The 20,474-nt window shown below is 44.1% G+C and overlaps 2 protein-coding genes across 6 annotated transcripts in view; both read right to left on the bottom strand.

Annotated features, from left to right (window-relative positions):
- Positions 1 to 1,285: 1,285 nt before the first annotated feature.
- LOC144719809 (UDP-glucuronosyltransferase 1A5-like) lies at positions 1,286 to 15,840 on the bottom strand. Of its 2 annotated transcripts, XM_078596024.1 has the most exons (7): positions 15,759 to 15,840; positions 15,030 to 15,093; positions 9,418 to 10,296; positions 8,963 to 9,094; positions 3,927 to 4,014; positions 2,179 to 2,398; positions 1,286 to 1,744 (listed from the first exon to the last, which is right to left on the bottom strand). In XM_078596024.1, the coding sequence occupies exons 3-7, from the start codon at positions 10,291 to 10,293 to the stop codon at positions 1,432 to 1,434; spliced, it is 1,629 nt and encodes a 542-aa protein (XP_078452150.1). In that variant the 5' UTR covers positions 10,294 to 10,296; positions 15,030 to 15,093; positions 15,759 to 15,840; the 3' UTR covers positions 1,286 to 1,431. The 2 variants fall into 2 exon arrangements, with proteins under 2 accessions (XP_078452150.1, XP_078452141.1); XM_078596015.1 differs by lacking the exon at positions 15,759 to 15,840 and having other exon boundaries at positions 15,030 to 15,465.
- LOC144719828 (myosin light polypeptide 6-like) overlaps positions 15,767 to 20,474 on the bottom strand; it is a 22,867-nt gene continuing 18,159 nt past the window's right edge. For 2 of the 4 annotated variants that reach the window (XM_078596088.1, XM_078596069.1), the window contains 3 exons: positions 20,392 to 20,469; positions 17,477 to 17,518; positions 15,767 to 16,824 (listed from right to left, as the gene is read on the bottom strand). In XM_078596088.1, coding sequence (XP_078452214.1) covers positions 17,490 to 17,518; positions 20,392 to 20,469 — 107 coding nt within the window. In that variant the 3' untranslated portion in view covers positions 15,767 to 16,824; positions 17,477 to 17,489. The remainder of the gene's footprint in view (positions 16,825 to 17,476; positions 17,519 to 20,391; positions 20,470 to 20,474) is intronic. The other 2 variants (XM_078596078.1, XM_078596060.1) reach the window with 1 other exon arrangement.

Raw genomic sequence — 20,474 nt, 5'->3', positions numbered from 1 at the left:
CTTATTAAGGTATAGAGGGTTCAAGTTCTAACCAAGGTGGGGAATGGGGGCATGGGGGTAGGAAAAAGATAACGAACATAATAAGAGAAAGGAAAAAATGAACCCCCACCCACTCTCTTGTATGTATGTTGAACTTCTTTCGCGCCGTACATAGCCAACAGTGCTTATCAGAGGTGCGGGGGAAAGGACAACAAACTAAACACAAAAAGCAGTTCTAAAGAAATTAGTTTTCAATCAAGATATAAAAGTGCATATTTCCAGTGGCTTCTTTAAATCAGAAGAGCGTTCCAGACCGCCGCAGAAGTGCATCTGAATTCGCGCGATGCAGTGACCATATTTGTTTGATGGCTAACCAAAAGCCTCTGCAAGTGTGACCGGAGTTGGCGTGATTGTTTATGCTCCTTGACGAGATCAGCTCTCACTCACGTAAGATATACTGAGGGTACAATGAAACCTTGACCCCACCTCCCCACTTCCTCACCATTCTCAATTCAAGTTTACACCATGGTAAAGTTCAGTAGCTTGTGCTAGACGGGGTTGTTGAGAAATGATGGCCCCATACCGCCTCGAATTCCCGTGCCTTCCCTTTTAATGTGTAACTGCGGTGCTCCATTGCGGTCAGCGCATACAGTGAGCGGGTCCGTTGTTTCCACGAGGGGGGTTCACGGTCCTTCCAATTGCCTAGGATAGATTTCCTCGCAACAAACAGTTAAGGCTTGGAGTATAGTATACTGTTACTTGGATACTGCCACTAGTTTTCTGGGCCCCAATGCTTACTTTAGTGTATAACATGTAATGGGAAGGTTTGATATGCATGCATTTTTTTAATCCTCCAATTGTTGCTCCACGTGTGTTCCTATGTGTGACACAAATCAAAGGTGCGAGGCCACGATGATCTAAGGTGCAAGGACGTGTTCTCACGTGCACAATCGAGTAACGTTATTGGCTGTGATGGCCCCTTTATTGAAGACAAAACAATCATTCACGTTGGTGTGGGGAATTAAAGGAACAAAATATATGAGCAGACAATGTCTCATTCAAGACAATACTTTTTCCTCTATTTTTTTGTGGAGAGACAGATATATGAAGGAGACTTTTGCCTGCTTATCCTTCATTAAAGGGTCCATCGTTATTGTTCTGGTGTGACCATGTCTGATCTGGGCAATGTTATCACCTCATTAACAGGGCCACTGGTATTATGCTTTGCAACCACTCAATTGACTTTGTACAAACCGTCTTAAGTTTTGTATAACTTTCTTAAAAATTAGAAATCAAATCACAACCTAAAATTTTAATCAGCAAATTATCTCGAATAATTTTTCCAGAAGAGCATTCTCTAATTAATGATTTGAAGGGAATTTGCCAAAAAGCTGCCCCACTGTCCGAATTAAGCATGCGTGGCTGTTTGAAAAATCGGTTTAAACATAACAATTACTTGAGTTTTTTAGAGGCTGCCATTTCTTTGCCTACAGTGGCGTTACGGTGTTTGGCCCTACAGAGCCAGCGACAGCAGATCGTGATGAGCGCAGTCAACACGCTTGTCACCAGGACTATGGCTGCCAGCAGAAACGCCGCCACATCAAAGCCGGCCTCCTGGTACCAGGTGAGGTGGTGAGCCGCCACTCGCAGGTGCTCCGCACCGTGCCGCATCACAAACTCCACCCAGAACACTGCCCTGTCTATGGGCTTCTCCGGCTGGTCGTGGTGCAAACGCGAGAGAAGTGATGCCTTCTCCTTGTAGCTGCTAAGAAAATCAGACACGGCAAAGGCTGCAGTATCATCAAATTCGCATGACCGTAAAGACCCACCCAGAAACTGCTGTCACACTGAGAGAGTTGTCCGCTGCCACAGGTTGAACAAAATGTACGTTTATGGACACTTGTTGCACGTGACAGTTTTGGTGCATGCTTTGAATCACTTGTTCACGTAGCTGGTGATACATTTTATAGCAACAAAAAATGCATAATTTATTCCAAGTTTAAACCCTGATAATTAGCCAACATCATATCTGTCACTGACACTATTTGTATGCGACAATGCAAACTTCGAAACACGTTAACAAAATATAAGAGCGTGGAATGGCAGAGTGCTATGGAACTGCACGCCTTTTCTACACAAGCTCCTACCGGTGCGATATTATCAGCCAATCGCTTGAGAAGCACCGACCCACCACCGTACCTCTTGTGGGTGGCGATTGTGGAGATGGACGAGGCGAGAGAGCCAGCGTCGAGGGAGTGAATGTTGAGCACCAGTGCTGCACCCTTGCTTTGCATGCGGGCCACGTTTTCGAACTGATCCCCGAAGAGTGGCAGGCCGAGCATGGGGACGCCATAGCAGATGGCCTCGAAGATGCCTTGCACTCCCCCGTGCGTCACGAATACACGAGTCTTAGCGTGGGCTGCCATCCACCGGCACCATCACAGCCAGACAGGGACAACCTTCGATTAGCACGGTTGGCGATGTACGGTGCGAAAGAAGTTAAACATACAACACACATATTCGGATGCTTCTTTGAACGCTTCGTTCATTTATGTTGTGCGTGTTACATAGCTTTGGAACTGGAACATACAGTGGCTTTGGTCAAAAATCATGATTTTAGATGTTATACAAGCCCGTTTTTATCAGTTTGTGAAGGCACGTGAGCTTAAGTGTAATTCGGAGCTATAACCACACCTGAAGTTAGAGTTGGATGCTCTGAGCTATAGCTACACGGAGTAGTAACCGTCTCGTGCTTTGACATGGCCAGGGAATTACTATAGCTTATACTACTGTATATTTCTTACTGAGGCTGTCCAAAAATAAAAGAACCTCAACAATTGCAAGTGGAACTAAAAATAGTAATACTTTATTCTAAAGAGAAAAACACTCCCTGAAAAGCAAAAGCTCAAATAAAATGTAATGAATTAAACTTAACCAAAATAAATGCAAAACGTTGAAAATTGAGTATGCAGCATGCGTATTGTTATGATAGATGTATTGCGATCTCTATTGGAAAACTGAGTTAACTGCATGCAGAACATTTCCGGAATATGGACGTTGGTACTACAAGAGAATAACACGTTCCTTCGGAGTGGGCAGGTAGGAACTTGGTTGGACAGCGCATTCGTGCACGATAGACAAATATGCACGACAGACAAACAATCCCTGGTGGGCAGTGTGGAACCTAATTCTAGATTTGAAGCTTTCGTGCCTGCAAGGACAGCAATTTTGCTGTAACGGTTTCACCTGAAGACCTGAAGACGGAAGCTTGTGTTGCCTCCAAAACGTCGTGATTTAATTTATTTGTTTTCTTTTAACCTACGTGACTTTACCGAAAAAACCAAAGAGTAGTGTGGAACCTGTTGTTCCTACCTGTATTAAGAGAATGTAAATGGCAAAGGCATCCTTCAACAGCCAACCCTGCTCACCGACTGAGAACTGAGCATGCACGCTTGGCCTCAATGCCTCAAGTGCTCCGTGTGGTCGATACGACCGTATGGATGCGAGAGTTGGACACTTGAAAGGGTACCGTTCGGAGGAAAGACACGTTTTGAAATGTGGCGTTTCATAGAAGGACATTGGCAACAGGGTGTAGGACTAGAAACGATGAACAAAGAAGTGTTAACAATAACGGTGATGCCAAATGATGTTGTTGGATTTAGTCAGAGGAAGGTGGCATACTGCGGACAATTAATGCGAGGGTCACAGGGAGCCCTATGACTGCCTTCTTCTTGGGAGAATCTCAGGCAAAAGGGCAAGAGAAATGTTAAGATGAACATGGTAGGATGACATCAAGGAGGAGACATCTCATAATGGGGAATAGCATGTGAGCATGTGCAGTGGTCAGAGGAATTGCTGACGCATGTTGGCTGTGGACCTTGGCAATCGCAGCCGACACTGACGGATGCAATTAAGCAACAGCTGAATACAGATATTGCAACACGCACCTAAGAGGTCCCTCTGTGGTAACCATGACATCACTTTTGTGTTGTTCGAGAGATTTTCGAGAGTTGGTCCTTCATAGCGCCATATAACCTGTGGAGTAAAGCACAAATTAATCGACAGAATATTCACCAATAAACGAGGCACTAGTTGTCACATCGCAGGAGCTTATTCCATGTAATCAACTTACATGGTGACACAGAATATATACATCGTTTATGAATATTGGTAATGGGTAGGAAGCTATCGAAATGTGCAGTGGACACCTACGGACTATCTGCCGATGGATCGTGGTGATCATGATAATGATGAGGAAACCCTAGTCTTTCCGTGTACTCGCCCAATTGACCCAACTACGTTCCATTTCGTAAACGGACCTAACTATATTCAGTGTGCATGTGTTTAAAAAGCCTTGCATACCGGTTGAGCTTGTTCTATTGCTGCAAGAGCAAGGAAAGACGATGGGTGAGAAGGTAGGAGATTTTTTTAAAATCATAGTGATTTTGCAATTATCTGTCGATGTGTACTCTATAGGCTATACATAATTACGGAACGTATGTAAACACTATGGTGGACTACTCTGCATCTTTCACCTCGATGGAATGTCAGAAAATAATACCCATACGGGATCTGGCCAGCAGACAGTTATATTTGACAGTCTTGCGTATTAATAATGTGTGTGGCTGGCTGGTAAGGCCAGCCCATGTCCCCCAGATGCAAATACTGCATATCAAACTAAGAGCCCAATATAGTATAACAGAAAAAAACGCATTAAAAAGTTAACTTTAAAAGTAACTCAGGAAATCGTAATGTGTAGACTGGTTTGCACCATAGGTTACATATTACACAGCTCAACTAAAATTATAATAATAGCCGTCCTCAGGTGAAGAACAGAGCTGTCGGACGCTGTCTTTCCGACAGCCCTGTTCTTCACCTGAGGACCGCTGCTTGCGTTGTGGCCGAAACGTCGTGAGAATTTTATCTTATTATATTAAATTTTTATTATTTTATTATTTCCCTTCTATGTGACTTTACCGAAAGAACCAAGAATATGAATCCATGCGGTCACGAAAGCTTTAAATCGAAATTGTATTTGTTTAATAAGCGTTGTGCCGGACAGAACGCGTGCGTGACCACTGCACGTGGCTGAAGGCCCCCTTGGGATTTTGCTCGTGTTCTGCATCAACTCCTTCCATACAACATGTAACAGAAACGGTTATATTTATTTTACAGACCCTGAGAGAGACATTTATGCCACCATCTTCCAGCAGCCATCAGTAACAAAAAAATTACCGACATATATGGAGGTTGAACTTTTTTTGCAACCGTACGGAGCCACCCGTACTGATCGGTTGTGTGGGGGAAGGACAACACACTAAACACAAAAAGCAGTTCTAACAAAAATTCGTTTTCAATATAGATTGCACAAGGTATCATCAAGGGAAATAATTATACCTTGTGCAATCATGCAACATGTATTTTGTCAAAGTATTCCAAAGAACACAGGATGAGATGTTACTATCCTTTGTGCAAGCACTTCCAAATGTCATGAACAGTGAGCCTGGTGGAATTTGGGGAGCGCATCGTCAGTAGTGAACCTTTGGATCCTAGGGTGTTTCGGCCTTTCATACTATACACCCTCCCCAAAGGCGGCCAGCGACAGGGTGATCAATCCTATGCTTGCGTCCCATTCCCAATTAGTCATAGGAGTTGCCTTGTTGTTGATAGCCAACATCCCATGGGACTATGCATGGCAGGGGTGTCCTCCTCCCTGAGTCAAGCATTGTTGACTGCATACCTCCTGGCCCTCTCACTTTGGGGCCCAGCTGGGGTCTTTCCTCTTCATCCAGAGCCACTGACTGCTGCCTTCTGCCGCCTCCGATACAGCTCTGATTGCCGAACGCTGGCTCTGGCCCTTAATTCCCAGGTCTCTAAGCAGTCTGGTTGTAGATGTTGCCACAAAACCTCTGCAGCCCACCTCCACTGGTCGGACTTCTGTGTTCCAGCCATGATGCCGTGCTTCGGCAGCTAGATCGGAATAGCGCAGATGTTTTCGCTCATAAGCCTCATCTACTGAGTCCTCCCAGGGTACTGTGAGCTCAATGATGAAGACCTTCTTGAGCGAACGGGACCAGAGCACCATGTCAGGTCTTAGGGTGGTGGTTGCGATCTCCGGAGGAAACACAAGTTGCCGGCCAATGTCAGCTAGCATTTTCCAGTCGCGGGCCAAGCGCAGCTGGTCTCGCTTTATTGGTGTAGAGCCGCTCTTCGGTGGTTTAGCCCCTTCGCGGACAAAGGTCGTCCGTAAGGGGTGTGATGCTGCTGGGGGTGGTAGGGAGTTGGTGGTAGCTCGCTTGTCCTCCAGGGCGGACGCAAGGTTTTTAAGGACTTGGTTGTGACGCCAAGTGTAGCGTCCTTGGGTGAGGCTTGTTTTACACCCTGTGAGAATGTGCCTGAGGTTGGCTGGCATGGAACAGAGGGCACAGTCCGGATCTTCACCATACCATTGGTGAAGATTAACTGGTGTTGGAAGGACGTCATATGTTGCTCTGATGGAAAAGCTCAACCGCCTCGCTTCCATGGCCCACAGATCCTTCCAGCTGATCTTCCTCTTCTCCACACTGTCCCATCGAGTCCACTGTCCCTGTTTGGCAAGAGAGACTGCCTTGGCCCACCTTGCAGCCTCCTCCTGATGGCGTACTTCCTGCACTACCATCTTCCGCCGCTCTTTGGTGCAGTGGCCTTACTCCAAGCAGCACGGCTAGTTAGCCCAAGGCCTCCTCTCCCTTGCTGAACATGACCCACAATGTCAGCATGTCTGAGGGCTGCTGTTGCCTCCTGGACTGCTTTTCCTGGCCTCCATTTGCGCCCAGTTGCCAAGGTCTGCGCGTTGTTGCTCACCACTGGGTCTCGAGATTCATTCAGTGTCATCTGGAGCCTGGTTTTTGCACACTTGCATTTCTCGGTTAGACTGGTGAGGGGCAGCTTGAGGACACCATCTCCATAGAGGCCTATGGTGGTAAGGCATCGTGGAACTCCGAGCCACTTCTTTAAGTAGCTCGTGACTCCTCTTTCCATCTTCTCCACTGTTGAGATTGGAACCTCATACACTGCTAGGGGCCACAACACCCGGGGTAGGAGATCAAACTGCAGACACCAGGCCTTTAACTTTCCAGGTAGCTGGGTGTTGTCGATGGACTGTAGGCTACTACTGATGTCTTTGCGCAGCTGTTGCACCTGTTCTTTGTCCTTCAGGCTTGCATCATACCACCTTCCAAGGCTTTTTACCAGCTGCTCAGACACTGTTGGGATTTGGTCATCTCCGATGAAGAATTTCAGGTCACAGAGAACTCCCTTCACAATCGAGATGCTGCGTGACTTGGATGGTTTAATCTTCATACGGGCCCAGCTGATGTTCTCCTCGAGTTTTCTGAGCAGTCTCCTGGTGCATGGGACAGTGGTGGTCAATGTTGTAATGTCGTCCATGTAGGCTCTGAGTGGAGGGAGGCGAAAACCAGAGTCGACTCGCTGTCCATCAGCAACCCATTTTGAGAATCTGATGATAACCTCCATTGCCATTATGAATGCCAATGGAGAAATGGTACATCCCGCCATTATACCTACATTCAGGCATTGCCATGAGGTGGTGAACTCTGAGGTGGTGAAGCAGAACTGCAGATCCTGAAAGTACGACTTCACCAGGGTTGTGATGGTGTCTGGTATGTGGAAAAATCTGAAGGCAGACCACAGGAGTTCATGGGGCACAGAGCCAAATGCATTGGCGAGGTCGAGGAAGACTACATGGAGGTCCCTTTTCTCCACCTTGGCCATTTGGATCTGGTGCCAGATCATGCTGGAATGTTCCAAGCAGCCAGGGACCCTGATATTCCTGCCTTCTGTACAGATGTATCGACGTACGCATTCCTTTGTAGGTACTCGGCCATCCTCTGGGCAATGACCCTAAAGAAGATTTTACCCTCGACATTCAGTAAGGAGATTGGGCGGAATTGGCTGATGTTCACTGCATTATTCTCCTTAGGGATCAGGACCCCGCCTGCCCTACGCCACACTTTGGGTATTATCTTCTTTTGCCAAGCTGTTCTCATGAGCCTCCAGAGGAACCTCAGGACGTCTGGTGCGTTCTTATACACTTTGTACGGGACTCCATTTGGCCCCGGGGCTGATGCTGTTCTTGCCCTTCGAACTGTGTTTTCCACCTCTTTCCATGTCGGAGGGCTGGTCTCAATATGATGTTCCGGGGGTTCAATGGGTGGGATATCTGATGGGATGGCCAGATGTTCATGTCGCTTTGAGTCAAAGTTTGTTGTTCTCAGGTGCTCTTCTAGGTCTTTCTTTGTTGTTTTTAGAACTCCACTTTTTTCCTTCGTGAAGAGACTTTTAAGGAACTTGAAGGGATCTTTATAGAATCGAGTTCTAGTTTGTTCTTTCTTCCTTCTGCGCTTCCGTAGGTTCTCTGCTCTACGGAGGGATGCCAACCGGGTTTTGATGTCAGCCTGAAGTGCCTCTATGCCCTCCTTTTCCACTTCCGAGGCTTTCTTCCACTGTTTCTTAAGCTGTCTCCTTTCTTGAACGAGGCGCTTGATTTATTGTTGCCTCCTGAAAACTGGTGGGGTTGGAACCTTTCTCCCGCCTTTTGCCTCTTGCACTCCAAAGCTTTCTGCCCCGTACTCATAGATGATGTCCCCCATCCTCTCCAACTGCTTCTCCACTGTGCCTCGAAGTTTCTCGAGGGTCAAGGTAAGGTCAGTATTCACTGTTTCCCACAACTTCTTGTCACTGGCGCCAGGCCACTTCACATACGGTCTGTGCCGTGGTAGTCTCCTCTCGACTGCAGGTCTGGGAGGCTGGGTGAGTTCCACTCCTGTTGTTGGTTCCACCTCAGTTGTTACTTCGGTGCTTGAGTTTACGTCCTCCATGACAGTGGTACTGATGCACTGCAAACTATGGTTTGCGTCCAGTTGCTGTGCTTCACATTACTTCAGACATCTACTGTACATGTGATGCATAATTTCCTTATTACCTTTTGTTGGATTCTGCCCAGGCCCTCTGCAAGAACGTTTGCTATTCTATAAGGAATGGTCGACACCATGGATCCAAATGACACCACGACCACACCATGCTCCTCAGAACTCTGCATAAACTCCTCCAAATCCTGCAGGATAAAAACACGCCCAAATGGATTAATTAGGCGTTTTGCATTGGCCATTGTGGTGTCAAATCATATTCTCCAGTGTGTAACATTTTTATTAAAACAAGTTAAATGCTACACCCAGTTTGGCTAGCATGAGCTAGAATTGATTAAATATTCGTCTTTCCCTCACCACGTATCTTTTTTATCTCCAGAAAATTAACTCTTCAAGCTGTGCCCAAAGTTATTTAAGTTATGTTATCCATATCATCAGAACATCATAATTCTAATTCTTAATAGTCTGAACAAATGCAGGTAAAGAGTTCACATTGACAGTAACATTTTACCTGTGGAAGAGGTCTCGCATCATCGGATGTCATACCTCCGACGTTCACCATGTTGGGCATAGTCGGGCGGGGATAGTCAAAGACAAAGTCTGTCCGGTGCAGCCAGATGGACGCATTGCTAAGCAGCTTCATGGCCGTGACGTCCCGGCCCAGGTGGCGCCTGGCCAGCTCATCAAAGCGTTTCAGAAGGAATTCAATACACAGGTGATCCTGCTCCAGGCCCGTCAACATGTTTGTGACCCGCTCTGTGAAACTCATGTGGTCTGTAAACCTTGAAGTACTTCGGGGAACGTACGACGATGGTGCTGGGCAGTGGGCAGCTTTTAAGTCGATATCACAAGGAATACCACGCATTAGAAATACTGAAGGGAGCCCCAGTGCATCAGCTAAAATTGCTCCACATGGATCCATGGGGTCAGCGAGAAGAACCTCGAAGTTATGGGCACGAAGTCGCTGCATCACAGCAACATTGCCGAGTAAGCTGTCACACATTACGGCAAACCTCTTATTCATGCTCTCCAAGTGCGTAAAGTGGAATCCTGTAGAGCCACCCTTTTCCGCAAACACCACATCATGCAAAAAACGTCCTGAAATTTGCTTCTTCTTCTCCCCATCAAAAAAAAGCACGGGGAAGGTCTCCGAGTCTAGCCCAGGCGTCTCCCCCACCATCAGATTACCCGTCGCGGGCAATGCCACGACCACTCGGTGACCACGCCGAGACAAGGCGAGGGACAGATCACGTAGGCTCATCCAGTGGCTGCCATCAGTTGGGTACACCAGCATGCCACCCACAGCACGGTCACCGTCAGATTTCTCCTGGCCCACGGCCATGTGCATGAAGGCGAGGGTTAGAGCAAAGCTGAAACACCACCGCATGTCCTGGCAGAACAACACACAACATCGATTGATAAACAATCGTGATTTGGCTTTTGCCCGACTTGTTTTTAACATGAATAAACCATTGATTTAAAGCTTTCGTGACAGCAGGAATTCATACTCTTCGGTCTTCCGGTCAAGTCACGGAAATAAAAATAAAAATAGATCACGACGTGATTTTTTACGTGACTTGATTTGACCAAAAGACCCAAGAGTATGAATAAAAAATTTAAAAGTATACATTGTGAGGACTCTAAACAACAACTGCTATCTTGATTTGAAGTGTTCGTGACTGCAGGAATCCATACTCTCTGGCTCTTTTGGTAAAGTCACGTAGATAGAAAAAATAATAAAAAAACACGACATTTCGGTCGCAACACAAGCGGCCGTTTTCAGGTAAGAAAAAAGTATCTGCATTTGTGGCTTTATATAGGCACGGGAGGGGGGGGAGGAATTTGGTTGTAGGAGTTAGGCTCGGGAGGGGGGGGAGGGGGGGGAGGAATTTGGCTGTAGGAGTTAGGCACGGGAGGGGGGGAGGGGACGGAGGACACACGGGTGGGTGAGTGAAAATCATAGCAGTTAAAACTTAACGCGGTTTATCACATCCTTCCAATGATTGCTCAATCTGAATCCATCTTCTCGATTAAAGTTTTGTCTGTGTTTGTATATCTGGATGGCTTCGTGAACAAATCTCTGATGGTGGCCCGAGGGTTTGCAGAGCACCTTGGTCTCGGAGAAAACAATGTCGTGTGTGCCCACAGCGTTGAAACAATGATCCGCCACCGCCGAGGTGTTGGTTCTACCGTGTTTCAAATCCGCTTTGTGTTCGCGAACCCGATCCGAGACACATCGCTTCGTTTCACCAATGTAACTGCTGCCGCAGACACAACTCAGCTTATAGACAGCAGGACATTGCATTCCAGAATCGCATCTTTTACTGATGGAATCAAATCACGGATTTTGTGTACTGTATTGAACCGAACATGGATCTTGCGTTTGTTTAAGATTTTGGAAATCCTTTTGGTAACCCCTGCTATGTATGGTAAGATGATGGTTTTGATTGGGTCCTCATATGGTTATCTACCCATGGTTGGGGATGCAGCTTTGCGGATTGTGCGGTCAGAATATCCATTCTTCCTGAGAGCCTGGTGTACGTGATCAAGCTCACTGGCTAGGTGGTGCTGGTCGGAGATGCAACGGGCCCTATGGTGTAGTGTTTTGATGAGGGAATTATTTTGGGCTGGATGGTGGTGGGAGTCAGGCTTTAAATAGGAATCCGTGTGGGTGGCTTTCCTGTAGACAGAGTATCCCAACGAGCCATCAGGTCTCTTCTCAATCAAAACATCCAGGAATGGTAGCTTTTCATCATTTTCCACTTCCATGGTGAATTTGATAGATGGGTGTATTGAATTGATGTGGTTGAGAAATTGGTATAGTGCCATCCGGCCATGTGGCCAGATGACGAACGTGTCATCTACATATCTCTTCCACAAGGAAGGACGTCGGGTGGATGTCTGGATGGCGTCTGTCTCAAATTTCTCCATGAAAATGTTCGCTACCACTGGTGATAGGGGAGAGCCCATTGCGGTACCTTAATTCTGTTTGTAGAAAGTACCATTCCAGGTGAAGTAAGTGTGGGTAAGGCAGTGCCTTACCAACCAAGGTACATCAGGATCCAATCCCTGTTGGACTAGGTTTTCAATGATTGCAATAGTATCAGGTACCTTGGTGAAGAGGGAGACATCGAAACTGACAAGCAAATCCTCCGGGGACAGTGATATGTCCTTGATTAGTGAAACCAAGTGGGCCGAAATAAGTACAGCTGAGGTGGTCTTGCCCGTGAAGGGAAGCAGAGTCTCAGACAGAAATCGTGCCAGTCTGTAAGTGGATGAGTTAATGGTGGATACGATAGGACGGAGTGGAGTACCCTCTTTATGAATTTTTGGAAGGCCGTAAAATCTGGGTGGTCTGGCAGCTGAAGGTTTTAGAGAGAGCTGTTTGGTGTGTTGGATTAGAAAAGTCGAATTAGTGATGATTTTGTTGGTTTTAGTAGCCAAGCTATTGGTACGGTCTCTAGTAATTTTGGTATAGCAGCCATCATTGTGAAGGTCCTGGATTTTGCTGTTGTAAGTGGTTTTATCCATGATGACAGTGGCATTGCCCTTGTCGGCTGAGAGGATGACAATATCATCTCTCTTTTTTAATTGAGAGAGTTCAAAACGTTCGTCCTTGCTAATGTTGCTAATGGGTTTCTTAGCATTCTTGAGGATATCAACAATTTCAGATTTTGCAACGTCTGCCGGGATGTGTCCCAGACCTTTGAGGGCTACGGTTTTTTTTTTCTCACCTGAAGACGGCCGCTTGTGTTGCAACCGAAACGTCGTGTTTTCTTTTCTTTTCTTTTTATATCTACGCGACTTTACTGAAACAACTGCTATTTGTCACTAACTGACGGTGACGTCACCACGGTGCTTGTCGTGCGTTCGTTTCTCAGTCCGCTTGTCCTGGTGAGGGTCGCGGCGGCAGCATGTTGAGTAGGGCGGTCCAGACCTCCCTTTCCCGGCGACAGATTCTAGCTCTACATAACTATACACTACTACACGATACACTACTATACACTGACTCTAACTCTTCCTGGGGAATTACCAGGCGTTCCCAGGCCAGCTGAGTGACATAGTCCCGCCAGCGTGTCCTGGGCCGGCCCCGGAGTCTTCGCCCAGTGGGACATGCCCGGTAGAGTTCCAGGGGGAGTCTACCGGGGGGCATCTGTACCAGGTGCCCGAACCACCTCAACTGGCTCCTCTCGATCCGGAGGAGCATCGGCTCGACTCTGAAACTCTCCCGGATTACTGAGCTCCTCACCCGATCACGGAGAGCGAGCCTGACAACCCTGCGCAGAAACCTCATTTCGGCCCCTTTTACCCACGATGTCATCCTTTCGGTCATTACCCAAAACTCATAACCATAGGCGAGGGTGGGAATGTAGACCTGTAAATCGAGAGCTTTGTTCGAGAACTCAGCTCCCGCTTAACCCAAAATGGATCGAAGGCAGACCAACTTGAATGTTTATAACCGGCGAAGGTGTTCCATTCGGGGGTCCACGTTTCCCAAGGATAGAGAACAGATAGCATGACCGTGGCCGAGAAGACCCGAAGCTTTGTGTGGCAACTCTAAAGGCATATGAGGGAACTGCATCTGTTTTGAGTACGATTATTCGAATTGCTATTTTTGCACCCCTGAAGTATGTGCTACTTTATATTCAAATTTCCAAAATACCAAAGATGTCATACAAGTTTAGTTTGTAAAATAATGTTTAAAAAGCTGCAGACATTTACGAAGTAGGGGTTAAATTACATTCGTTACACATGGCCTTAGCTCCTGCCATTGGGTGTGTGGCTCGTTCTACGACATGCCCGCTTTATCTGCGATAACCTCGGTTACAGCCTTGGGTTTGACTATAAAACAATGTGCTTGTGCGAATATACACGTTCCAATTGTTGCTTCACATTTCAATGTCTATTTTTCTTTGCTAGGAAAACATTGTTTAACTGCCACCATTGCAACCACATGCTTCTGATGTAAATGCACAACAAATGTAGGCAAATGCTCGATTTAAGGGTTTCAATGAGAGATGACATGCTTGTGTGCTGCACGGCGTCACACTATAATGAGGAAATGCACATTTCACGTGATGTGATGATTAGCACACTGGACTTGCGATCCAGAAGTTGCTTAGTTCCATTCCACCCTCCCAGCACGGCAGTCGAAACAATGTTTCAAGTTTATTTAACACCCCCCACCCCGAACCCTCATCGCCTGTCCACCCAGCAGTAGTAATGGTTGTGGAGACGTAAATATGGGAATATGCATTCATTATTAGAGTAAACAATTGCTTTCAATTAACGATTTCGGAAATGTATAATATTGGAATGGCAATATAAGATGAGAATGATGATATGGTTGTTTGGAATCTTTCCGCGAAAAGGTTGAGGAATTATAATTTAGAGTCGCGGTGGTGAGATGATAACTCCCTCTCCTGGTATGCAGGAGGTCGTGTGGTTCGATCCCAACCTTGACGTCTGTATATTTGGAGATTACGTGTTCTCCCCATGGTCGCGTGGATTTTTCTCCAGGTCCTCCGGTTTTTCCCTCCACATTTTGAAACATCCGTTTAGAGTAATTTTGTGCCATATAGTGCTTAAGTAGAGCAAAATACATTTCACTGGTCTATATATATGGGTATAGCACAATATGCAACTTAACGCTCTAAACAGCTACTAACAAAAAAATGAATACTACTGTATAGTGTACAAATGCCATGCACACATTTTTATACATTTGGAAATGTATAGCTCCCGGAGCCTCGTCACGAAAGAATATCGTTAAACTTAACAAAGGGAATTTCTCTCAACTAAGCAAAATCATGTACCGTATTTATTAGGCTCATACTTTCAAAAGATAGCGATTTCAAGTTTCAAAACGAGAACCAATGAAACATTCCAGCATTTCTCAAACGCCATACTAATAATCTTTAAAGTTAAGTATTGCTTCTAATGGGGATAATTTTCGTTCAATTTGAAATGCCAAGAGTAACACACAGCGGTGCCCCCGATTAGTCACCGAATTGAATGTAAATGATGAAGTATATAACCAGCAACAAAGGAAGATTCATCCAGGTACAGTATATTGACTTAATGTGTGTGTGTTATGTATACAATACAACTTCTAGTACTTACTACTTTTGTTGCTTTTAGGTGACGTAGATGATCTGTAGAGGAATAAAATCTTGATTTTGAGGACCTGTTTGCAGAATGTATGCTCATTCAGTAGCATACGAGGCAATCGTCCAATTAAGTGTAACGTGAACTTGCAGCTACAATACTCTGAACGCGGCAATAACTTTTCAGCGTTACACAGCGGACCGTTCAATAGGTTAGACAATATACGTTAGACTTTGGCTTCTGATAAAAACAATAATAATAAAAAACCGCTTGGACTATGCAACTTTTTTAAATGTGAACTCCTTTTCCAGTAAAAAGTGGGTGTAAATAAAATCAGTACGGTACTGCCTATGCATTGCCCGAGTCAGATTTGCTAATCGGACATAAATGCTCATTCGATAGCGAGCGGCAATCGTCTAATTAAGCGGAGTCTTCATTTGCGACGCATTGCAGGTATTGTGCGCAGTGCAGATTCCTTTTAAACCCCGAAACTGTGCACCAATTAATAGCTACCGACATAAACCTTTGGTAAATAAACCCCACAACGTGCATTGGACTTTAGCCTGAGAACATTGACACATGCGCACTGGTTCATTCATGCAACACTTTTAGATTGAAAAATATTTTGTTCACACTTCATTCAGTCTTTCCCATCGATTTGTTTACACGTAATTATACATAGATGTAACAAAAGCACAACTTAATAGATTTCTGGATAAACCACGTCATGAAAATGATACGTACCACCAATGGAAGTTTTGAATACGATGGAGAACGCTTTAATTGCAGAGGTATCATCATAATCAAAGCAATACCAGCAGTGTTGTTTGCTATTTGTGAATTTTATTTTAATATCACCAAGAAATTGATTACTGAAATAAAACATGTTGTATATTTTAAGAATGCAGACAAGTTGTGAAGGATAGGTAGCCACCAAGACAGAGCAGACGAGAGCATCATTTATCCATCCCTAAATGGACTTCACCACAAAACATGCAATTTTTTTCTCTCCAAATGTTGCATTATGCATAACAAAAACACACACGATACATAGGCAACACTAAAGTTGCAACATGATTGACTGATTTCAGTTTTAGGCTTTCACGGCTGTACTCAGTCATAGCAATACAGTATTTGGGTTAGCTGTGTGGTTAAATAGTACAGGTACAAAGTCCCACTTATGTGGCCAAAGTTAATTACAAACCAGAAGAGACCTCTTGCCAATGAATTTGCCAGTCGTCAGATGAGTCAGATTGGTTCACAGGCAATAGAAATTGCAAATGCAAATGGCAGACTTCTCCGACAACCCCGTATTTATTTATGTGCTATGGAGAAAGACAATTCTTGAAACGCTGCCTATTTTATTTTATGGCGGTGTTATTGCCAAACGCATTGAGTTCTTTCCTTATTTATAGGTTAAAATTTACATTAAAACATCGTGCACACATTGGCATCTCATATTGGTTACGAAAGCCTGTGTTCAAATTGGACTTCATCTCTACGCAGCTAACCCAAAGATACTATTGATATGACGTACTTATACATCACATGGAAAATGAAGAGCAATGCTTATTTTTAAAAAAAAGTGTATGTAGATACATAAGGGAATGTAGTTTACATCGGGAATGATGAGATTACAGACTGTTTGTATAAAGGAGCTTGTTTTATAGCAGCAAGCACACTGTATAAAATGCGTATTACATTTGCCAATATACTAAGGGGATATCATGGAGCAGGAGAATGAAGATGGGTCATCTGATCAAATCAGTCTCGATGGTCCCTCAACCGTTTAGCACATTCTTGACCAAGTCTGTAAAAACACAAAACATTGCAATTGTTTAGGCTACTTCAGGTACATTACAATCCCACTCTCCTCTTAATAGCAAAATATAAAGTGTTATTTCCCACAAATGACTCCTGACCTTTGGCTTATTTTTTTAAACCTATGGGCCAAAATATGATGATGTACACACTTTAGCCTGACATTTTGGGGGGATTTTTTTTATTTTTCATATAATATATAAATTTTATTATGAACCGGCGTAATATCCATTAACTTAGCTATATAATTGTGGATAATTATATAGGGTTCTGAATAGATTTTTCAAATGAATCAAAGTAATACTAACATTTTATTTACAATGCTTTAGTGAATACTATAAAACAAGCCACATCAGCAGTGTGTATGTAAACAGAATAAGGTTTGTAGCATAGACGTAAAAAAGTAGAATTTAAATGTTTTTACTGGACTGGACTTTCCAACGTATTTTCAATTTAGTGTGTTAAAAACCATTATATTTCCAAATAATGTATTTACATTGCTATTACATCTTTGCATACATAAACAATGGAGGTGGCCACATTTGGACACCCTTCCAAATACTCATGGTTTAATCCATTCAGGCCAGCTAGATGTTGGAAAAATGTTGACATCAAGGCAGATTAAAAGGCATCACGCATACCATAATGGGCTGCTCAGGCAGACATGATGTGTCTAATAAAATCTGAAAGAAAAACATCAAAATGGGTAACAGATTAAGAATTGTTTTGAAACCCAAAATATTTCACATTCAAATGTACAACCTATCTCCCTTCCTGATTCTTTTTTTTTTATAGAAATCAAACATCCATGAACAATATAATTCCAATAAAACTGAGCTTACAAAAAACCTCGGGTACATTTACCATAATTACAATGTTCATTTATAGTTGAAGAGTAAGTTGCCCATGTAAACTTGTATCAATGCAATAATTGTAATAAGTCAGCCTTATGAAGAAAAAAATATATCCTACCACATAAATTGAGACAATGACAGTTTTATTTGGATTGCTCAAGAAGTGCAACTGCCTGTTGTGGTACTGTCATTTCAGCAACATACTGCATTGTAAAGTATGGAAATGTTCCAGCTCACATTATTTTTAGCCAAATTATATCCACTCGTGGATGAAGGCCTCCCCACATCATTGCCATCCCTCGCAGTCATATGATGCCACAAAGCATCTGGGTCCTGTGCATGAGCCGATCTCATTGCTATATCTTTTAGGTGGTTGTCGTATTGAAATCGTCCCTTCCTTGGCTGTCATTCCAACTCCAATGTTCGAGTTTTAATGATGATCCTGGCTAATGTATTTCTCAATTACCTGACATTTCTTAGACAAGAGAGATGTACGGAGCGGTGAGGCATGAGAAGACAAATAAGGTGAAAGTGCTTAATGAGAAACCAAATAGGTGGCAATACGTAAAAAAAGTGGCTGGCTTTGAATTTAGCCACACTGCTAGCAATAAAAGTTACGTGTTCTGATATGGGATTGCAGTCTGTATTCAATAAGTACTATCATCATTTCGATTTAAAGCGTTCGTGACTGCAGGGATTCATATTCTTGGTTCTTTTGGTAAAGTCATGTAGAAGGAAAAAACAATATTGTTTTATTTGTATTATTTTATCGTTTTTCCCTTCTACATGACTTTACCGAAAGAACCAAGAATACTATCATCATCATAAGCACTGATCTAACCACTTCTGGATTAAGACTTCTGCAAGTCTCTCCCCTTCTCTCACGGTCCAGTGATTCAACAATGTTGTCTATCTCCTGCATGCAAGCTAAGCTCATGGCTCAATCTTCGAGGTGGACATGCTATTGGGGCGTGCCCCCTCCTTCAGCTGCCACTCCATCCTTAGTCTTGATCAATGTCTTCTCTATTAATGTCTTGGCCAGGCCTGCTTACATTTCTTAGCAGTCGATAAAATGTATAGAATTTGTGTTGGTTTTATGATCCACGTGTTCCTCTTCATTTCTCTCGGATAACTTTGAAGCATGCATATCTCCATACTTTGGGTACGTTTCACCTTATTTTCGATGTTCTTTGTCAGAGATCATGTTTTTGATCCATGGCAATGCAAGGAAAATGCACAAACTGAAAACTGTTTCTTTAGGCATCGTGGTATATACATTTTCAAACCAAAGTTGGCTACCCCCATCTCCATAAATTAGGAGAAACATGTTTGAATGTTTTGCTTTGGAACTTAGCCTTTAGACAGTTTATGTTTCCATGGCTACACGAGTTCTGAATGCAAATATAATATAATAAAACCAATGACTCAATATTATATATAAAGTGTGACACTAAATCCGAATGGTATAATAACAATTCACCCTTGCAGCAATTCCAAGGTTGCAATGCAATGACACGTTTTGGCCTTATTAAACAGCCTTGCTTGTATTGCTTCAAGTCTTTTGCCCATCTTGTTTGTATTATTTGATTTCGTTCTCTCCATTAGCCTGAGTGTAAAATAAGTATATAATTTTCAGATGAGAAAAAGTGAAGTGTTTTCACAAAATGAGTTGGTTGAGAACAAAAATCCCACCGTTTACCAGCAGGTGGCCATAGTACCACCAGTCGTGGCTGAAGAATACCTTCGATAATAATCACCCAGGAATGTCCTTAACGCTCGTGATGCCACTCCACACCGACCAGCCCCCCTCATTAATATTCATGAGCAGGGGACGGCCTCCAAATGGATATCCCCCCACCCCTCCTCTGTTAATAATCATGAGCGGGTGACGTCACTCAACATCGAACAGCCCCCCTCATTAATAATCATTATAAGGTGACGTCCTACAAATGGACACCCCCCCTCCATTCATAATAATTAGCGGCTGACGTCACTCCACATGGGGGGGCCGAGGCGCCTCCTCCCCTCTAGGCGGCGTCAACTGACAACCCTCACTACAAAGGCAGAACCCTCACGTCACGCGATCTCCGTAACGCTATTGAGACATCGAAGTAAAAAGGACGTCATGATGAACAAGGGATTACCGCGCCATTACAAATTGCACACAAATGGATGCAATTAATATCACGTCGAGGTCTGTTTTTCGCTTACAAGTTTCAGATTTACTGCAATACACCCGTCCTAGGACGAGCAAAAGGCTAGTTCAAATAAGGTTTGTTTAATTAGGTGTGAACTCAAAGACCAGGCGTCTTGTTTTCAAAAGTAACCTGGTTTGATTAGACCACATAATATCACCGTTTTGCAGAAAGTTTTATTTGCAACCTCCTTTCACTTGAATGATGTCCCCTATTGCCTACGCAAGTCACTGCAATATCTCTTGGGACTGACAATGAAACCAAAATGGCACACTGTAACTCACATAATTCCATCAGTTAAGCAAAGACACGTCGCGGCTGCGGCTGTTACATTTCTTGACATTTTCAATCCAGATGTGGGCAATGGAGAATTAAAATACAAGAATGGTGCACTTGGCTGACCTCTGCTGGTGACAAATGAGCACTGTGAATTCCTGAAATCATTGGTAGACCATCGAAGGGTAAAATGTTCCACTCTCAGTCGTCATAAACCCCAGGTGGCATTACCTTCATAATTGATGAGGCCATTGGTATCCTCCTGCCCAACCAACAGCAGCTCCACCTCTTCCTCTGACATCCTCTCCCCTGCA

The sequence above is a fragment of the Lampetra planeri genome, chromosome 1 (assembly GCF_965212315.1).
Source record: "Lampetra planeri chromosome 1, kcLamPlan1.2.h2, whole genome shotgun sequence".
NCBI lineage: Eukaryota > Metazoa > Chordata > Hyperoartia > Petromyzontiformes > Petromyzontidae > Lampetra > Lampetra planeri.
This window is presented reverse-complemented; position numbering and strand designations above follow the sequence as displayed.

Coding starts and splice junctions, on each gene's coding strand:
- LOC144719809 (XM_078596015.1), bottom strand. CDS start 15,116: ATGAGCATACATTCTGCAAACAGGTCCTCAAAATCAAGATTTTATTCC. Junction 9,095..9,417: donor ATGCGAGACCTCTTCCACAG/GTAAAATGTTAC, acceptor TTTATCCTGCAG/GATTTGGAGGAGTTTATGCA. Junction 4,015..8,962: donor TGGGCAGAATCCAACAAAAG/GTAATAAGGAAA, acceptor TTTACTCCACAG/GTTATATGGCGCTATGAAGG.